Here is an 18,386-nt window from a genome sequence, read left to right on the forward strand (position 1 = left end):
CGAGGCTTACCTGATGCAAAACGGCGAAGTAGGTGACGCCAGCCATTCCCTGTTTCCTCACTCCGACCCTTTTAAGCTTTCCCTCACCAGAATAGCTTCAGTTAAAAATTGGGTAAGCTTGTTTGCCCCTTTCCAAGGCCTTGTGAAAACCTTGCCTAAACCCATGGCAGAAATGTCAGGCTACCAGCTTGCCAGCCTGGAAAGAAAGGAAACAAATATTAAAGCGCCTCTTATTCTAAACGCTATACAAATGCTGTTTTTCCGCCTAATCCTCATAATGATTAATAGGAAAGGAAGGCTCAGAGAGGGTAAGTAACTTGCCCAGATCTCACAGGGAATAGGCAGAGGAGCCAAACTGGAACAGATCTGGGTGGTTTAAGTATACTTCAATGTGAGTCCTACGAGGGCAGGGAAGTTTTTTGTTGTAATTGTACCTCCAGCACCAAGCACAGGAACCGACAGTATATTGTCAACATTCCATCAGTCAACAGCCATTAATTGAACACTTAACTATGTGCTAGGTAGAGCTGTAGGCGCTTGGGATATTCAGCAAACAGAATAGACAAAGATATCTGTCCTCAACCTGCAGCTATATTCTAGTACAGGAGACAAAACATAAACAGCAAATACAATAACTGTAGAGCGTATTAGAAAGTGATAAGTGCTCGGGGAAAAGAACAGCAGGGTAAGGGAGACCTAGTGATGCATTTTTAAGAACCAACAAAGTTGGGGGTAGGGGTTACAGTTCAGTGGTAGAGCACATGCTTAGTATGCAGAGGCCCTAAGACAGAAGCATGTCTAGAATCTTTGGGAAATGGCAAGAAGATTAGTGTGGTTGGGTCAAGGTGAGAGGAAATGAGAAAAAAGAACGTTGCTTTTTACTTTGAATGTAACGGGCAATTATGGCAGGGATTTGAGCAGGGAAGTAACATGATCGAACTCATTTTAAAAGGATTGCTTCAGTTGCTGTATAAGACTGTAGGAGGCAATGATTGCAGCCGAAAGACCAGTTAGGAGACTGTTAGATAATCCAATAGTAGCAGGAGCCCAGTAAATATTTGTTGTTCAAGTGACCCTAGACTGGAACCTCTTGCCCTAAAGTGTATTTTGGCAACATTTGGCTAAACTTTATTGAGGTCTCTGGGTGAAGTTCTTTGTATTATTCTTTCAGCTATTCTGTAAGTATGAAATTGTCTCAAAGTAGAATTAATTTTTAAAAGTTTGTTGTAGAATGGTGCCCACAAGCATATATTTCTTCATTTATTGGATAGTTACATAGTACCTATGATGTGGATGAGACAAACATGATCTCTGCCCTGTGGGACTTACAATCTGATAACAAACATATAAAAGAGCAAATAATTAATTACTGAGTATGATTAATGGTGAAAAGAGAAAGAAGGGGCACTGTAAGAAAAATGGGATTGAAGAGGCCTACTTCAGGTTGGCAATACAAGGGAGGTAAATTGTGCAGACTCAAACACCAAATGGCCAGAGTTCAAGTCCAGCCTCTATTACTCCCTGTGTGACTTTGACAAAGTTGTTCATCGTTTTTCTGCTCCAGTTTTCTCAGCTCCAATATGGAGATAATAACAGTGTCTGCCTCATATGGAGATGATAAGAATACTTACCTTCTAGGCTTGTGCTGAAGTTTAATAGAATCAACATACGGAAATGGTTTAAAACAATGTCATGTACAGGGGAGAGGGTATAGCTCAGTGGTAGAATGCATGTGCTTAGCATGCACAAGACCCTGGGTTCAATCCCCAGTCCTTCCATTAAAAAAAGCAATAGTAATAAATTAACCTAATTACCTCCCCCCCCAAAAAAAACCCAATGTCGTGTACAGTGAGTGCAGTATGAGTGTTAGCTCTGAACATTGGCTAGGCAGGAAAGGCCTTTCTGAAGAGGTGAGATAACATTTAAGACTTCAGGGGGGAAAAAAAGTATAGGGATAATACGGTTAGAGTTTTTGGAGAAAAAAATACCAAATGAGGAAAAGATGCTCAAAAATGCTTTTTTTTTTTTTTAACAATCTACTTTGAACAGCTGACAATTCACTTGTTCTCTGTGAACCTCAGTAACTGAGAATTAATCCTACTCAAGATACTTTCTCAGAATTGGGAAGGGAGACAAATAGGGAGATGGATATGAACATGCTTTACAAACTGTAAATTACTTGAAAGGAAGGTGTCACTAGCATCATTGCTTCCCTTACTGATAAGTCAGTGAACAAGTAGGTAATGAAAGATGTTATGCCCTTCCAATGAAAATAGGGGGCAGTCCTCACATTATCAAACTGTCTGGCAGTAAGAAGCTCCCTCCTGAAGACGCACCTCATTCAGTTAACCTCACTCTTGACATTCACAGCAGAGAGAAAGGAAGGAATTGTCCTCAGTGTTGGGCGAGTTCTTAGATAAGGTAATAGACACATTGGGTGGTTTGTTACAGAGACAGCCTACAGAGCTTGCTGACTAGAATATGTTCTCAATCTTCTTTGTACGAAACAGAATATCCAGGCTCCTGGTTCTGCCATTTATGTGGATTAGTCGTTTTAGCTTCTCTGGGCCTTGAATTCCAGTTTAAAAATAGATTTCAAAAGTTCATTCCAACACTTTCTGAAATGTGATTTCTAGTCTAAAAGCATAGGTCTCACAATGAAAACTGACTGCTAGTTTGCCCACAAACCTCTTCCAATTTTTCTTGTCTACATGCAACTCCAGCATGGCATCTTGAAATGGATCTAGCCTAAAGACATTCTGCAGCCCCTGAGCCAGAATCTCCATCTAGATGCACATGGATATATGGCAGAGCCAACCTGGCCTTAGTTTTCTTTGCTGAAGGAGAGCAGGAAACTCCTCTTTGGCAGATAGTCAGTGGAGATTTTTCCATTAATATGGGAACTCAGCAAGACTCCGGGTATTTGAAATAGGTTATTTGAGCAGTGAAGAGGGCTGCAGACAGTGAATTCCATGTTGTCAATAAATTTTTGTTATGGTTTCAAGTAGCTAAAAGATTTACCAAGTTGGTCTCTCACCAGTACCATAAAATCCTCTCAACTGCTCCCTCTTTGAGGTAGGTAATTACCATTCCCATTCTAGAGCTGAGGAACCTCTGTACAGCAGGAGCTCCTGAGGTTTCCTTCCTAAGCTGTTTCCTCCATTTCCTGGGATACAACTGGCTTCAGCCCTCCTAAGTGGTTATGGGGTTCTCTGAAACATAGACACAGGTGAGCCACCTTTCCACTTTCAGGAAGCCACAGGGAACCTATGGTTATGAAGGAGACCAGAAATAATGCAGATGAACACCTCAAACTCAGGACTGGCGTCTAGAATTCATTTCCAGCTAGGAATAATAGCATTACATTTTACAGAGGACCAGTTCTGTTGCCAGCCACTGGGCACTGAGCACTTTATATACAGTAGCTTATGTATTCCCCACCATAACCATGTCACAAAAGTCTTATTAGCTCCGTTTTACAGATGGGCGACACTGGTGCCCAGAGGAAAGTAACTTCCCCAAGAATAGATACTTTCCTTGATGAACTTTTTATTCCGTACACTTTTTAAAAAACGTACCTAGTTATTTGTTTTTCTATTTAATCTCTCTCTTTAGTTAGACTGTAAACTCCAGAAGGCCAGGGGCCGGGTTTGCCTGGTTCAGCATAGTGCCTGCCATAGTTACAGACACTAATTATGGAATGAGTCGGCTATTTAAGGCTCCAAAGCTTGAACTGGCCCAAAGACTGCGCACGGAGATTTCACACTTAGGAAAGCACATTTAACACACTCCCTTTCAGAAACCATTTCTAACAACCGCTGGAACTGAAAATATCCTAGCTCCTTTAGGACAGCCCAGCTGCCAAGGGGATTTGGGTCACCTAAGTGGATGCCCAATCCCTGGCGTTTCGCTTGTAAATCGTTTACAAGTAGCCATGGCTTATTGACTCCGCGGGGAGGTAGGGCCCCAAGGACGACCCGGCCAGTTCAGCTCCGGAGAAACACACAGCGGGGTGGACACCCTGGGCCGCGAGGACCTCTCTCCACCCCCTTCCAAAGGCGCGCCCAAGGGGACGAGTCCTGGGGACAGGGAGGCGGGGAAGCGGTTGGCCGCGGCGCTCTTCCGGGACCTGGGGGAGGAGCGAAGGTCCAGGTCCCGCCCCTATTGGGGCGGAGCCACGGCCCGGGACTGGCCTGAGCAGCCGCAGGTAATGCGGTCCGGAGCTTGGGGGTCTCCAGGCCCAGGGTTTGAACCGGTCACGGGTGGGGGCGGCTGTATCCTTTAGGGGAGTGGAGCTGGGCCGGGTGGAAGGCGCTAAGGAAACCTATTCGGGCTCCCTTACATTGAGGGAGAGGAACCAGCCTGTTCTCTCCTGACCCTGTCTTCTATGCCCTACCGCTGCCATGCGGGGTTGGGACTGGGGGATGGGCCTGGCAGGGGCGGCTGCTGGAAGTCCTGGTCCATATGAAGTTTACCCCACTGAGCTTTGGGCTTTGGAAACAGCAGTCAGTGGCTTAGGCTGAAGGTTGGATTTACCCATTCACCTCTCAGAAATCTCATCCATTTTCTTTATACCGGGCCCATTGCATCCATTTTCTTTATACCGGGCCCATTGATAGGTTCTCTGAATCTGAGAGGCCCAGCTCTCTTGGAATCTGGTCCAGTGGAATTTAGTCTACAATCTGGCCTAGAGACTTTTAAATAGATAATTACATTCAGGGTGATCCTAATAGATACCTTCAGAGGAGAAGAAAGTAACTTGAGGATGTACAAGGAGTGCAGAAAGTCAGGGAAGGTTTTACTGAGGAGGGGACATTTGAGCTGGGCTTTGGAGTTTGACTATGAGTTTGCTAGTTGACGAGAAGGGAAAGGATATTTCAGGTAAAGGAAGCAGTACAGAATGCAAGTTATGAAAGGGCCTGCCATTTTAGAGGAACAAATATAGTAAGAACAGCCCACTATAGCAAGAAATTGTAGAGGTGAGTTCCTGAAAAGAAGATTGAGGCCAAAAGGCTTTGAATGTCATGCTGAGGCCAGGATTTATCCTAGAGTTCAGTACTTCTCAGCCGTTTAAAATGGTGTATCTTTTGATGAACATAAACACCTTATAATGTCTGAAAATGATTTAAATATATACCCCTCCCCCATGAAAACCACATACATACAGAAAATTTTAGCCAAAAAAAAAAAAAAAATCCTGTAATTGGATTAAGAAAGTTGTGTTATGGCAGGGAGGGTAGAGTGCTATGCATGCACGAGGTCATGGGTTTAATCGCTAATACCCCTGTTAAACAAATAAACCTGATTGCCTTTCCCCCATTTAAAAAAAAAAAGGGTTGTGTTATAGTTGCCTCCCCAAAAGATAAGTTTATATCAAAAAGTTGGTAATGGTTATTAAAATTAATCAGGCCCTAGAAATTGGTACATCAACAGGAAAGTTTTTTGGGAAGTGGGCATAGCTCAGTGGTGGAGCACATGCTTAGTATGCATGAGGTCCCAAGTTCATCCCTAGTACCTTCATTGAATGAATGAATGAATGAATGAATGAATGAATAAAACAGGATAGTTTCTAAAGAGGGAAGTAACCTGATTTGTTGTGTTCTATGTTTTAGGTAGAAGACAAATGTCTAAAAAGTGCCTTTCTTTCTTATGTATAGGACACCATGAAGCAGCTGCCAGTCTTGGAGCCTGGCGAAAAGCCCAGGAAAGCAACATGGTTTGTAAGGAAGAATTCAGACAGAAACACATGAGTTTTTGTTTCATTTATAAGTAGTTTACTAACATATTTGGTCATCTATGAAAAAGGGTAGAGATGAAACTGTCTGCAGTTTCTGGTAATTAGACTCACACTGTCTGAGAAAGTCTTCAGAGGAAAGATAGTGGGGCAATAATTATCACAGAGCAGATGTTGATTTTATTAAAATCCATTTACCAGCAAGAATAAGGCACTGACCATCTGGCATCCTCAGCTCCAACACTGTGTCTTCCCCCAAGCCGTGACTCACTTTTTTCAGATTTTCAAGGAATTGGGTTGGAATAAAACTGACTTCGCTGTTTCTTGACTGCTGGTTCAACCAGCCCTTCATTCAACAACAGACACTGGCCCATCAGGGGCAGCTGCTTTGTAGGTGCTGAAGGTATAAAGGTGAATAGACTCAGAGTAGTGGGGGCTGCAGACTAAGCAGGTGATGGTGATGAAAAGTGATCAGTGCTGAAGCAGGGCTCACAGAAGGCTCTAGAGAGGAAGCAATACTTCTGCTGGACCTTGGAGGAGAGCCACTGTTCTGGCTTCCTTGTGTCCACTCTTGCTCTGTCTCCATCATTAATCTGATCATGGTATTCCCTGGCTTAAAACCCTCTGGGGCCTCGCCATTGGTCTAGGATAAAAACCAGAGTCATTAAAATGGCCCACTGGGCCCTGCATGATATGTCCCTGCCTCAAGTCCCTTAACTCATCCTGTTTTTTTCCTCTTCCTGTAACATTGCAGTCCCATTCATGAACTAGATGTGCTGGTCTCTCTACCTGGATCACTCTTTCCCCTTCTCTTTTTTTCTTCTCTTTGCCCAGCTAACTTCTACTCATATTTCAGATCCCAGACCAAATGGTGCTTCTTCAGGAAGCTTTCTCTGACCCCTCCCCAACCTCTCCGAACAGTGTAGGGTCCCCTATGATATGTTGTCATATTATATGTTCTATGCTCCTTTATAGCACAATTGAAATGAAATTGATATTTGTGAAATTATCTGTTTAATGTTTTTCTTCCCCATGAGTCTGTCATGTCTATGAAGGCAGGGACTTCTTTTGTCTTACTCACCATGTAGCTGAATAGCTGTGTGCTCTTGAATGAGTTATTTAAATTTTCTAAGCCTCACGTCCTCAGTTGTAAAACTCAAATGATGATTTTAGTACTGTTCTCAAAAGGGTTTTGTGCAGATTCAGTGAAACCAGGGTTGTAATGAATTTAGCAGCAGGCATGGTACATTGTTAGAAACCCTTCGGGTGGTAATGGAATATGTGAATCTGGATGTCAGAAGAGGGATCTGGAACAGAAATAGAGATTTGGAAATCACTGATGAACAATATGTAGATGGGTGATAACTGAAGCCGTCAGTGAGCGTCAAATTGATCAGGTAAGCAAACTAGACTGAGGAGAAGAGAAAAGAATCCATGAGGGTTGGGGGAAACCTGGAGGGAAAGAAGTCAGAGTAGGAAACAGAAAGCACAGCCAGACAGGTGGGAAGAGAATCAAAAGGGAGGGGTGTAGGGAAGCCAGCTAAGGAGAAAGGTATGAGAAGGAGGTAAGAGCCCAGAGTACCAAATGCCAGAGAGATCAAATAAGACTGAACCTGAAAAACAGCTACAGAATTTTCTTTTCCAACTAGGAAGCTTCAAGTGTGCTTTCTCTGTCACCATTCAGAATAACTTTAGAGAGCAGAGTGAATGGGTCCTGTATTTGATTTTTTCAAAGTCCTAACTTTGGCTTCCATCAGGTCGAGCTTTATGAGTAATCTGGAAAAGGTCTTAAAAATCAGTGAATTGTGGAGAATATTTGTTGGCAGAGTGAAGCATCACTGGCTAGTGGCAAGAGCTTTGGGACCATTGGTTCCTATGTGATTGCACATAAAGCTCGCCATCACTTACTGAGTCTGTAACAAGATTGCACCTTACTCTTCACAGGTGAGAACTATTGCTATCTTCATTTCACAAATGAGGAAACTAAGGTTCGGAAAAGGTTAAGAGATTTCCAAAAAGTCACATATCTAGAAAGCACCTGAACTGGGATCTGAACTAGATCTGTCTGAATTTGCAAACTGTGCTCCTAACTACTGACCTGAGCCTGGACAGACCACTTAACATTTCCGGGTATCAGTTTCCCCATCTACCAAATGGGGACAATTACTAACCCAGGGCATCTCCACTAGATTAATGTGAAATGAAAGTAGTGACAAAACTGAAAAGTCAAAGGTCATGTGCAAGTGGAAGGTACCGTTGTTAATCAAGGAAATGCTACTTTGCTGGATATGACTTAAATGTCTGTGTATGTATAAGACCCTTCATCCTGGTTACTGTTCCATGAGGAGTGGAAAGAACACACTGCTGCATTTAGTCTCTGCTCAGGCCTCCTGAATACATCTTTCCTTCCTCAGGTACACCTTGACCTTGACTGGAGACAGCCCCTGTGCTCGGGTTGGCCACAGCTGCTCATATTTACCCCCTGTTGGTGACTCCAAGAGTGGGAAGGTCTTCATTGTTGGGGGAGCAGATCCAAACAGGAGCTTCTCAGATGTGCACACCATGGATCTGGGTAAGACCAGCAGCTGAGAAGTCCTATGGCCAGAGAGCAGGGTTTTGTGCTGCCAGCCATGACCATTCTTAAGAATGCTGGTTCAGACCAGACAGCAGGATTTTCCTCTAAGAAGATGAACATCACATCAGAAGAAACCTGGTGTTTTGTTACATGTTTTATTGGGTCCATGTAACATTGCTGTTATTGTTTTGATCTCAGTTGTTTACTAACCAAATGTACAGGAGCCTGCATATAAAACTTGAAATGGTTTGGCCTTTCTTGATAATTTTGAAGATCTGACATCAGTAGGCCTGTATGTCTACATGGTGACAGTTATTTGTACCTGAGCTGCCACCTATCAGTGGGGCTCTCATTCTCCAGTTTCCTCCAATCCTGCACAGGAATTTGAATTTCTACACCTTGCTCTAGGAAATCAAAGGTAAATTAATCTCTTTCCACTCTCAAGAAGCTCATTGTCCAGTTCAGTTACAACTCTGTTGTGACCTGTTACTTACTAGTTTTGTGACTGGCTAAACCACCTAAACCTCCTGGGTTTCAGTGTCCCTTAAAGTGGGGGAAATAACTTGCTTCACTTGGCATTTATAAACAGGATAATGCCTGTGAAGTTCTTATCTAAGCTGCTTACTGATTAAAATAACTAATCAGTTAGGTGTTAAGAGACTGTGAAGTTGTTTTATAAAGCCAGGAATCATTTAGTTGCAGGTAACAGAAACTCTCTTAAACCAGCAAAAAAAAAAAAAAAAAAGGAGGGGGGAGACTCCAAGGGCAGGAAATTTGGCCTAGCCTCAGGCCTCAGGAGAGTGGAAGCAGGAACTGGAAAGCTGTCGAAGACTGTCTACTTCCTCCCTCACTCTCTCTGGGGGGATCTGCTTCTTTATGTAGGTGTTTCATTCTTCTCTTCTGCGTACTTGGGCTTTGTCTGCTTCTCCACACCCAAATAGAAGATGGCCACCCAAATCCAGAAATCTGTTTGAATTCCAAATTCTTGGGAGAGAGGATCTGATTGGCCCATTTTGGGTCCAGTGGCTACCTTTGACCTTATCAGCTAAGTCTAGAAAGTCAAAGTGTAGTACAACCAAGTCTTCTGGACTTGTCCCTGGAGTTGGGAGAGTGGGGACAGTTCCCATACAAGAGGGTTATGGACTAGGTAGACAGTCCCCAAAGTGTCTGCTGTAGAACTTTTTGTAGGTTGACCACATTCCCTTTAAGTGATCTGATGGTTGTTCACTTATGCTTTTGACCCTTTTCTCCTTACTACCCTCCCCCAAGTTTGTCAACCAGTATAAGCATTGATAGCCCTGAATCTAGGAACTTGATGAAATGTTTTCTAGGAACGCACCAGTGGGATTTAGCCACCTCGGAGGGCCTCTTGCCCCGGTACGAGCATGCCAGCTTCGTTCCCTCCTGCACGCCTCACAGCATCTGGGTGTTTGGAGGTGCCAACCAGTCAGGAAATCGAAATTGCCTACAAGTTCTGAATCCTGGTAAGTAGCCAAAGGTTATTTTACTTACCAAAATAAATTGGAATAAATCCAATTCCAGTTCCTGTACCAAACCCCGTTTGGATTGTACTGACTAATCCATTTAACTTTGCTGACCTTGTAAAAAATAGGAATTTTAACTTCTAACAGAATCTGAAAATAATAAAATTCCATTTTGTTTTCCTCGTAATGTGTACAATGATCAATTCCTTAAAAGCCAAAGCTAGAAGAGACTTCAGAGAACAGCTATGCCAAGTGGGCAAATCAGGTCCAGCGAGGGGAAGTGACTTTCCTAAAGTCACCAGAGAGTCAGTGACTGAAGCAGGTAGAACCCAAGTCACCTACATCAGAGGTGTCAAATGGGGGCAGTTGTGCCTGCCTAGGGACATTTGGCCATGTCTGGAAACATTTTTTAGTTATCACACCTCAGGGCAGGGTGTTGCTACTGGCATCTAGTGGGTAGATGCCAGAGATGCCATATGTCCTGTAATGCACAGGACAGGCCCCCACAGTAAAGAATCATCTGGTCAAGGTGGGTGGGGTATAGCTCAGTGGTAGAGCGCGTATGTAGCATTCATGAGGTCCTGGGTTCAATCTCTAGTACCTCCATTAAACATTTTTTTGTGTGTAAAAAAGAATGATCTGATCTAAAATGTCAATAGTGCCAAAGTTAAGAAACCCTGACCTAGATCCTCCTAGTATGTTTCTTTTATTCAAAAAGTGCAAAGTTCCTGACCAGTCTCATTGGCAGCTTTATCATAGATGAAGCGGTTCAGGAGCATCACTACTGAAAGGATATTGCTGAACCACCTGCAGGAGGTAGACTTGACTTTTTGTCAGATAGATTTCTTTTCTCTTTGTAAATATGGTTTATATTCATTGTAAAATATTTGAAAAGTGTAAATAAGTGGACAAAAGCCATCCACAATCCTATGACATTAAGGCTTTTAATAGTTTCTGTGTACTTCCTTTCTGTCTTTTCTCTGCATTTAAAAAAAATTTTAATAGGCCCAATTCTATGATATTAAGACTTGTACACCAGAAACTGACACATTGTAACTGACTATACTTCAATTAAAAAAAAAAAAAAAAGACTTGTTCATCAGCCCTGCAAAGTGACGACTTCCAGGCCTCCACATAGGAAGCTTACACTTGTATATCTCTAGCCCTGATACTCAGAGGCCTGAAACTGTGATATACCTAAATTTTAAGTTTCCTTTTTTGGGAGGATATATTCCATTCAAGGAGTTATAAGGGGTACCATGTGGTACCCATTGGGGATTTTGTTTATATATGTTTTCATTGAAATATAGTCAGTTTACAATGTTGTGTCAATTTCTAGTGTACAGCATAATGCTTCAGTCATATATGAGCATACATATATTCGTTTTCATCTTCTACAAGATATTGAATATAGTTCCCTGTGTTATACAGTATAATCTTGTTGTTTGTCTATTTTCTCTGCGTTTTTATAAGCCTGAGATCATACTGTTTCATCACTAAACTATTGTGTCTTTTTCTTTTTAATTTCATAATTACCACAGAAATGATTCCCTATTAACAACAAGGCTTTGTTAAAATCATTTTTAATGGCTCTGTAATGCTCAGTTTTATGACAATACCTTAATTGCTCTGTTTTTTTTAAACATTTACGTTGTCTTCAGATTTTTATCATTGTAAATAACAAAGCAGTGAACATCTTTGTTCAGAAGTCATTGACTGTATTTCAAATTGTTGTCTTAGCATTCATGCCCAGAAATTTTTATACATAAAACTAGATAAAACACTGAACTTTAAGGCTTTTAGTACATGCTACCAAATTGCTCTCCAAAAATATTTTTCCAACTTACCCTCTCTCCAAGCATGTTTAATACTGCTAATTATCACTGCTAATTTGATAGGTTAAAAAAACACTTGTATCTAATTGTTTAAGTATGCATTTTGTTAATTACTAATAACCTGGACATTTTTCACATGGCAGTCAACTCTTGCCCAGTTTCCTCTTATCAACAGTAGATTTATTTGTACAGTAGTTGGTCTTGTCTGTCACTTTGGGATAGTAATAATTCCTACCTTGTTAAGTTTGGCAAGAATTTAAAGTAACTCAAATCTGGCATGTAGTTAATGCTCAGTCGTCATTGTTGTGGTTGATGTAACTATGGTTTGGCAGATGGAAATCAGTTCTGGAACTCTGGCCTTTGATTTTCAATGATGGAATCTATTTAAATAAAATACAGTAAGAATTTGGAAAGCTTCTGTCAAAGGAATTGATTTTTCCACCAGATCCTTTTTCTCTCCTAGAAAGTATAATTTGACACCATGCCCAAGAAATATGAAAAATGTTGTGAGTCATTAGTTGCTCTTGTTACTAAGGCAAGTCCCCCAACTGGCTTGGGACTCCTTCCTGATTATTTGTACTAGTGTTTGACTTGGCAGCAACACGATCCCAGGATCTTCTTACCCTGGAGGTTGGACACCTTCTAACTCCCTCTCAGAGCCAAAAGCTCTCCAAGATCTGTAGCTGCAGAGACAATTGCATTTTTAAAAAAATTTAATTGAAGTATAGTCAGTTTACAGTGTTGTGTTACTTTCTGGTATACAGCATAGTGTTCAGTTATATATATATTTTATATATATATATATATATATATTATATATATGTATATATATAATATATATATATTCCTTTTCATATTCTTCTCCATTATAAGCTATTACAAGGTATTGAATATAGTTCCCTGTGCTATGTAGTAGGATCTTGCTGTTTATCTATTTTATGTATAGTATTTAGTGTCTGTAAATCCCAAACTCCCAATTTATTCCTCCACTCCCATCTCCCCCCTGCCCCAGCCCCCTAGGTAACCATAAGTTTGTTTTCTATGTCTGTGAGTCTGTTTCTGTTTTATAAATAAGTTCATTGAGACAATTACATTTTGCTTTGGATATAGGCTGAGACTTGCTTGGTCTCTAGGCTCATATTCTGAGTTTCACACCTATTACAAATGCTTCATGGGGCACTTTGTATACTGAGTGAAGAAGACCTTTGCAATAGGCACAGAATTTCTCAGGCAAGAAATAATTCCTGGTCTGTTATAGTGGAGTGAGTATGGGAGTTTTGACAGATGTGTGTTCAAAGCCCTGCTCTATTACTCACCAACACAATGACCTGGGGAAAAGGATTTACACTTTCTGAGCTTCAGTTCCCTCATGTGCAAAGGAAGAAATGCTTTCCACCTGCCTCCCAGGGTTGAGTGAGGATAGTGGGGATGGCAGAGTGCTCAGGGAAGCGGTTCTGCACAAGGAAGGTGCTCAGTTACTGTATGTGTTTCTATAAAATTCATGCTTCATTTCGAAAAGAAGGAAGCTTCTATACACTATCCAGGTGGTGAAGTTTTACTCTCAAGACAGAAGAGTGGAAAATACATAGATCTTGGTGTTACTGAATCAGAATTTGAATCCCAGCTTAATCTATCTTTGCTTTAATTCCTTATCTGTAAAATGGGGAAACTAATATTTATTTAGCACTTACCGATTAGTAGGGACTATTACTACCACTACTGAAACTGATAATATTGTCTACTTTCCTTTAATGGCCACATATCCTGAGAAACTCGGCACATTTGGTTTCTCGCATCTAGTGGAAATGAATTTTAGCAGACATTGGGCTCTTCTGAGTGGGCATAGGGCAGGGTAGTCAGCAAAGGGGAAGAGGATTCAGAGAGGATGTTTGAAGGCCTCCAAAAACAAACTGACCTCATTCTTAATTATACTTGTGACTTTTCAATCTTGGGAATTTGAGTCTATCTAGGCAAATTCTAAGGATTGCCCCCTACCCTCCTTGACTTTAGTGGCATGAGATCCCTGCCTGGATCTACGCTGTCCCCACTGGGGATTGGGGTTCGAAAGGTGACCCAGCCCAGCCCCAGAGTCAATGTCAGATTCCCCTAAGCCTGGGTGTTTTTGATGCCTGCCTTCTCTCTGGATCAGAAACTGGTACTTGGACCACGCCAGAGGTGACGAGCCCACCACCATCCCCAAGAACATTCCACATGTCATCGGCAGCCATTGGAAACCAGCTGTATGTCTTTGGGGGCGGAGAGAGAGGTGCCCAGCCGGTGCAGGATGTGAAGCTGCATGTGTTTGATGCAAGTATGGACTGCGGGGCACCCTGGGGCTGCCACTTACCTGGTCAGGGCCACCCAGCCTGCAGCTTACCTGACGTAGGAAGCAGAGGTTAGAAAATGACAACATGGCTCTGTCTCACTTCTAGACTTCTTCAGTGTATCTCTTAGCTGATAGCTTCTACCCATAGTGAAACTTGCATTTAAAAAGGAGTAATTGATCAATTTAAAAAATTTTAAACAGTATGGTTTATAAGGTAAAAAATGTACAAGTTTCCCCTTAAGCCTTTCCTTCCCACTTCCCAGACACAGGTACACACTGTTAGCCATTCCTAAGAATTGACTGGTACAAAGCCTCATGGTTATTCCATGAAATATCCCAGTTTTAACACCAAATCCCATGTTCTAACCATTATCCTATACAACCATTTCAGCAGGCCCTGCTAACTTTAAAAGTAGTCTATTCCCCCCCACCACTGTTCCAGCAATTTAATTAAGGGTATTGTCTTAAAAAAGAGAAGACTCTGAAGCAGGCTCCTCTTTAACTCTGGGGCAGTTCTAGGTTGAAGAAACTTAAGGGAGGTCTTTTTTTAAATCAAAGCAAATTGTGGTTTCCTTAATGCTCAGTAGAAGGGCCAGGCATATTAGGTAGTGAATGCTTTGGCTCTGGAAGTGTGCCATCTGATGCTGTGAAGGCTGTAGAGGGAAGGGGGCCAGGGTTGGGTTGGCAAATCAGAGTGAAAGATCTACAGGTTGCTATCTGCTTGGAGCATCTCTGCTTGCTGGGAGGTGAGATGGGTGTATTCCTCGTGTCCTTGCTTTGTAGCTTTGTCATCTGATGTCAATGAATTTATTTTCTTAGACACCTTGACCTGGTCACAGCCAGAGACACTTGGAAATCCTCCATCCCCCCGGCACGGTCACGTGATGGTGGCAGCAGGGACAAAGCTCTTCATCCATGGAGGCTTGGCAGGGGACAAATTCTATGATGATCTCCATTGCATTGATATCAGTAAGTTGGATGGATAGCACAGGGGCTCATCTACTTAGAATTAAATAAAATGTGCTTTGACAGACTATAGCCTTGCTTCTAGGCGTGGGTAAACTTGACTAGTCAGCAGAATCTTCACTAGATTCTGTCAAATGTGACCTGAACAATAATGAAAATTAATAGCAATAAAACAAGTATTTCCTGAGCGTTTGCCATGTCCCTACCCATTAACTATTTCTTACCCTTCCAATAACCCTGCTTTTTCATTATAATTCATTATGCTTTGTGTTTCCCGACTGGATTTCCTTAGAGCATTAGCTGTTACCCTCATGCCCGTGAGGGGCTTGGATAACTTCTGGAGTGTGTCTTGAGGTGGACAACCAGAACTGTGATGATAAATGGTTAAAAAACACTGGGAAGAGGAAAGTTAGGGAGAACGTGAGAATTGTTTTTAAGTATCTGAAGGACTGATGTGCCCTCAAGAGCCTGGACTCTTTTCTGGGTCATTCTTTCAGACTATGAGCTCCCTTAGGGCAGGGACTTTATTTCTTTTGTGCCCTGTGTATTTCCAGCACTGAGCACAGTGTCTGGCAGGCTGCGGGTGGTGAGTGCATATCTATTGATGAGTGGACGGATGACAAATGAACGTGTTCTGCATTGCTCCAGACTACAAGAATTGAAACTGTGGGCAGAAGGCATGAGAACTGCTGTGCAGTGTGTCAGGCTGCCCTGCCAAACAATGGGTTCTCTGGTCTGGTGACATCTGAAGCCACGTGACACTGGCTGGGATCCCTGCATTGGCTAGGATATTTGGCTGGACTTGGTGATTCTCCCTTCTAATTCTGCGATGCTGGACTCCTGCCTTGAACTGACAGATGGAAAATATCTTCACAGAAGCGTTCCTTGCAGGCAGTTGAACAGGGTTTTAATGCTTTTTTTTTTTTTTTTTAAAAAGAAAGTCTTTTTCTCTTGCATGAGGAACTACTTCCTGGCTATTTTTCCTTTCTTACCCGAGTGGTTTTCTAAACCTAAAATCCAGTGATACCTTGTCTCAATTAAATGCTTGTCTGAAAGGTACAAATATCCCTGCAGAAATAGGTTGGGAGTAGGTGCTGAGTGAGGCATAGAGAACACAGGTTTTGGAGTCAGACCTGAGTACAATTCTAGATCTGCCGCTTGCTAGCTGTGGGATCTTAGACAAGTCTCTTTCCCTCTCTTACCCTGTTTCTTTATCTGTAAGAAGAAGGTAAGTTAGGCAGAAATAAGAGCAATTTCATATGACTGTTTTGAGAATAAAGTAAGCAAAATATTTAAAGTGTCTAGCCATTGCTTACAAAGTTGCTTTCTAAGGAAATGTTAGTATTTAAAATATACAGGCGTGTATGCACACACACAAAACACACACACACACACACACACTTGGAACCTCACCTCCTTCTGGGCTCCAAAATAGTTGATGATGACAGTCACCAAAGATTGCATCACATTCCTCAGGATGCTCCAAAGACCACCTACATCAGAATCACCTGGGATGCTTGTTAAAACCAGAGATTATGGTGGGAAGGATATAGCTCGGTGGTAGTGTGTGCTTAGCATGCATGAGGTCCTGGGCTCAATCCCTAGTACTTCCATTAAAAAAAAATGAAAAAAAAAAAACCAAAAATTATAGATTACTGAGCCCACCCCTAGCCCGCTTCCCTGAACTACCCAAACAGAATTTCAAGCTCCCCCAGGTAATTTCGGTGTACACTAAACCTTACTATATTCTCTCTGAGCTCTTAATGAATGATGTTCATTGACTGGTTTGCTAGCTTGTAGGAGTCTGACAGTTAAGGCTGAAACCACATTCTGCGCCATGTTGTGCCAGAACATGTTCTTTCTCTTGGCAGGTGACATGAAGTGGCAGAAGCTAAGTCCCACCGGGGCAGCTCCCACAGGCTGCGCTGCCCACTCAGCTGTGGCTGTGGGGAAACACGTATATGTCTTTGGAGGCATGACTCCCACAGGAGCACTGGACACAATGTACCAGTATCATATAGGTGAGCACCTGTTCACTGTGTGTCTTTAAACAAAAGTGAACATTCTTTGAAAAGTATCACAATACTTACGTTTTTCAGTTTGGTCCCTTTACATCTAAATCCAAAGGAATGAAAACCACCTTTTTAGGGAATGACATCAAAACAGTAACAATGCCATTAGGTTTTTCCCCTTTTATTGACTGTTTCTGTTAGGGCTCAAATGATACAGCACACCACTGAGCATTTCTGGAAATTTCTAAACACAGTGACTTTTTTTTCCCCCCAACATAGACAAGCAGCACTGGACCTTGCTTAAATTTGATACTTTTCTACCCCCTGGACGATTGGACCATTCCATGTGTATCATTCCATGGCCAGTGATGTGTACTTCTGAGAAAGAAGATTCAAATGCTGCCACGCTACACTGTGATGCTGAGAAAGGAGATTCCACTGAGAAAGGAGTAAGCCGAGGTGGTGACTCACATGAAGAAAGTCAGACTGACACACTTTGCTTTGTATTTGGTGGGATGAATACAGAAGGGGAAATCTATGATGACTGTATTGTGACTGTAGTTGATTAATAAAAAACCCACATTTTTATTACTTTTAAATGTCAATTACTTTCAGAAAAGCTTAATTCTTAGTTGTTTTAAAGCCCCAGAGTATTTTCTGCACTATATATTATATCCCTCTTGCTCTTACTACTTAGGTGTCGAAGAGATAAACTAGATAGCCCAGTGCAAAAACCTCTATTATATAAAGGGTTTTACCAGCAATACAATCCAGATAATTGAGTAATTGATTGGTTAAGAATACAAATCACAAGAATGTTGCAGAATCGTAATTGCTACATCCAACAAAAGCTGTAGAAATCACAGTGGACGTTAACACGTTGAAGTGCTTTCAATATTCATTAGCTGCTTCTCAGAAAGAGAAGCAGACTGTTGTCACATGGTAGTGAGAGCCACTGGGGTCAGGGATGAAGACTGGCCCTTGTCTTTCCCAACTACTCCCTACCCTACTCCACACAGCACTGCAGGTCATTTTGTGTGCAACTTGGCCTGAAGACCTTCTGTCCAAATGCTCTGGGGCAATGCAGCAGACAGAGGTCCAGGCCTCTGAGTTTAACAATCATTGCCAGGTCAGTTCCACTTCTGCCCAGTTCCGCAAATTAACCCTTCAGCTGGTTGCCCACCTATAAAATTTCCATCTTTGGACTGAATTGGACTTCATGTTAGCATGAGAGTCTGCCCTTTATTGATCACTTATTAAATTGTACTTGGGCTAAATGTAAGGTCGCTACCCTAGACCCCACTCCTGTACCACTAACAGCTAATGTTCAAAATATACCTTCACGTCCTAAAATTACGAGCTGAATGCAAGTGTGTAAGGTTAACATCAGTGATCCATCACTCAAGTCTCAAGAGAATCCAAGCAACTATAAAGCATCATTAGTAATAAAAAGC

General features: G+C 42.0%; 1 protein-coding gene across 3 annotated transcripts; it reads left to right on the forward strand.

Moving 5' to 3' along the window:
- The first annotated feature begins 8 nt into the window (after positions 1 to 8).
- On the forward strand, positions 9 to 17,523 carry RABEPK (Rab9 effector protein with kelch motifs). Of its 3 annotated transcripts, none has more exons than XM_045517542.2 (8): positions 9 to 28; positions 5,658 to 5,716; positions 8,149 to 8,306; positions 9,641 to 9,793; positions 13,778 to 14,023; positions 14,774 to 14,923; positions 16,792 to 16,941; positions 17,212 to 17,523. In XM_045517542.2, the coding sequence occupies exons 1-8, from the start codon at positions 14 to 16 to the stop codon at positions 17,499 to 17,501; spliced, it is 1,221 nt and encodes a 406-aa protein (XP_045373498.2). In that variant the 5' UTR covers positions 9 to 13; the 3' UTR covers positions 17,502 to 17,523. The 3 variants fall into 3 exon arrangements, with proteins under 3 accessions (XP_045373498.2, XP_045373499.2, XP_045373502.2); XM_045517543.2 differs by having other exon boundaries at positions 10 to 28; positions 13,778 to 13,939; XM_045517546.2 differs by lacking the exon at positions 9 to 28 and adding an exon at positions 4,122 to 4,207.
- Positions 17,524 to 18,386: the final 863 nt, after the last annotated feature.

The sequence above is a fragment of the Camelus bactrianus genome, chromosome 4, assembly GCF_048773025.1.
Source record: "Camelus bactrianus isolate YW-2024 breed Bactrian camel chromosome 4, ASM4877302v1, whole genome shotgun sequence".
Lineage (NCBI taxonomy): Eukaryota > Metazoa > Chordata > Mammalia > Artiodactyla > Camelidae > Camelus > Camelus bactrianus.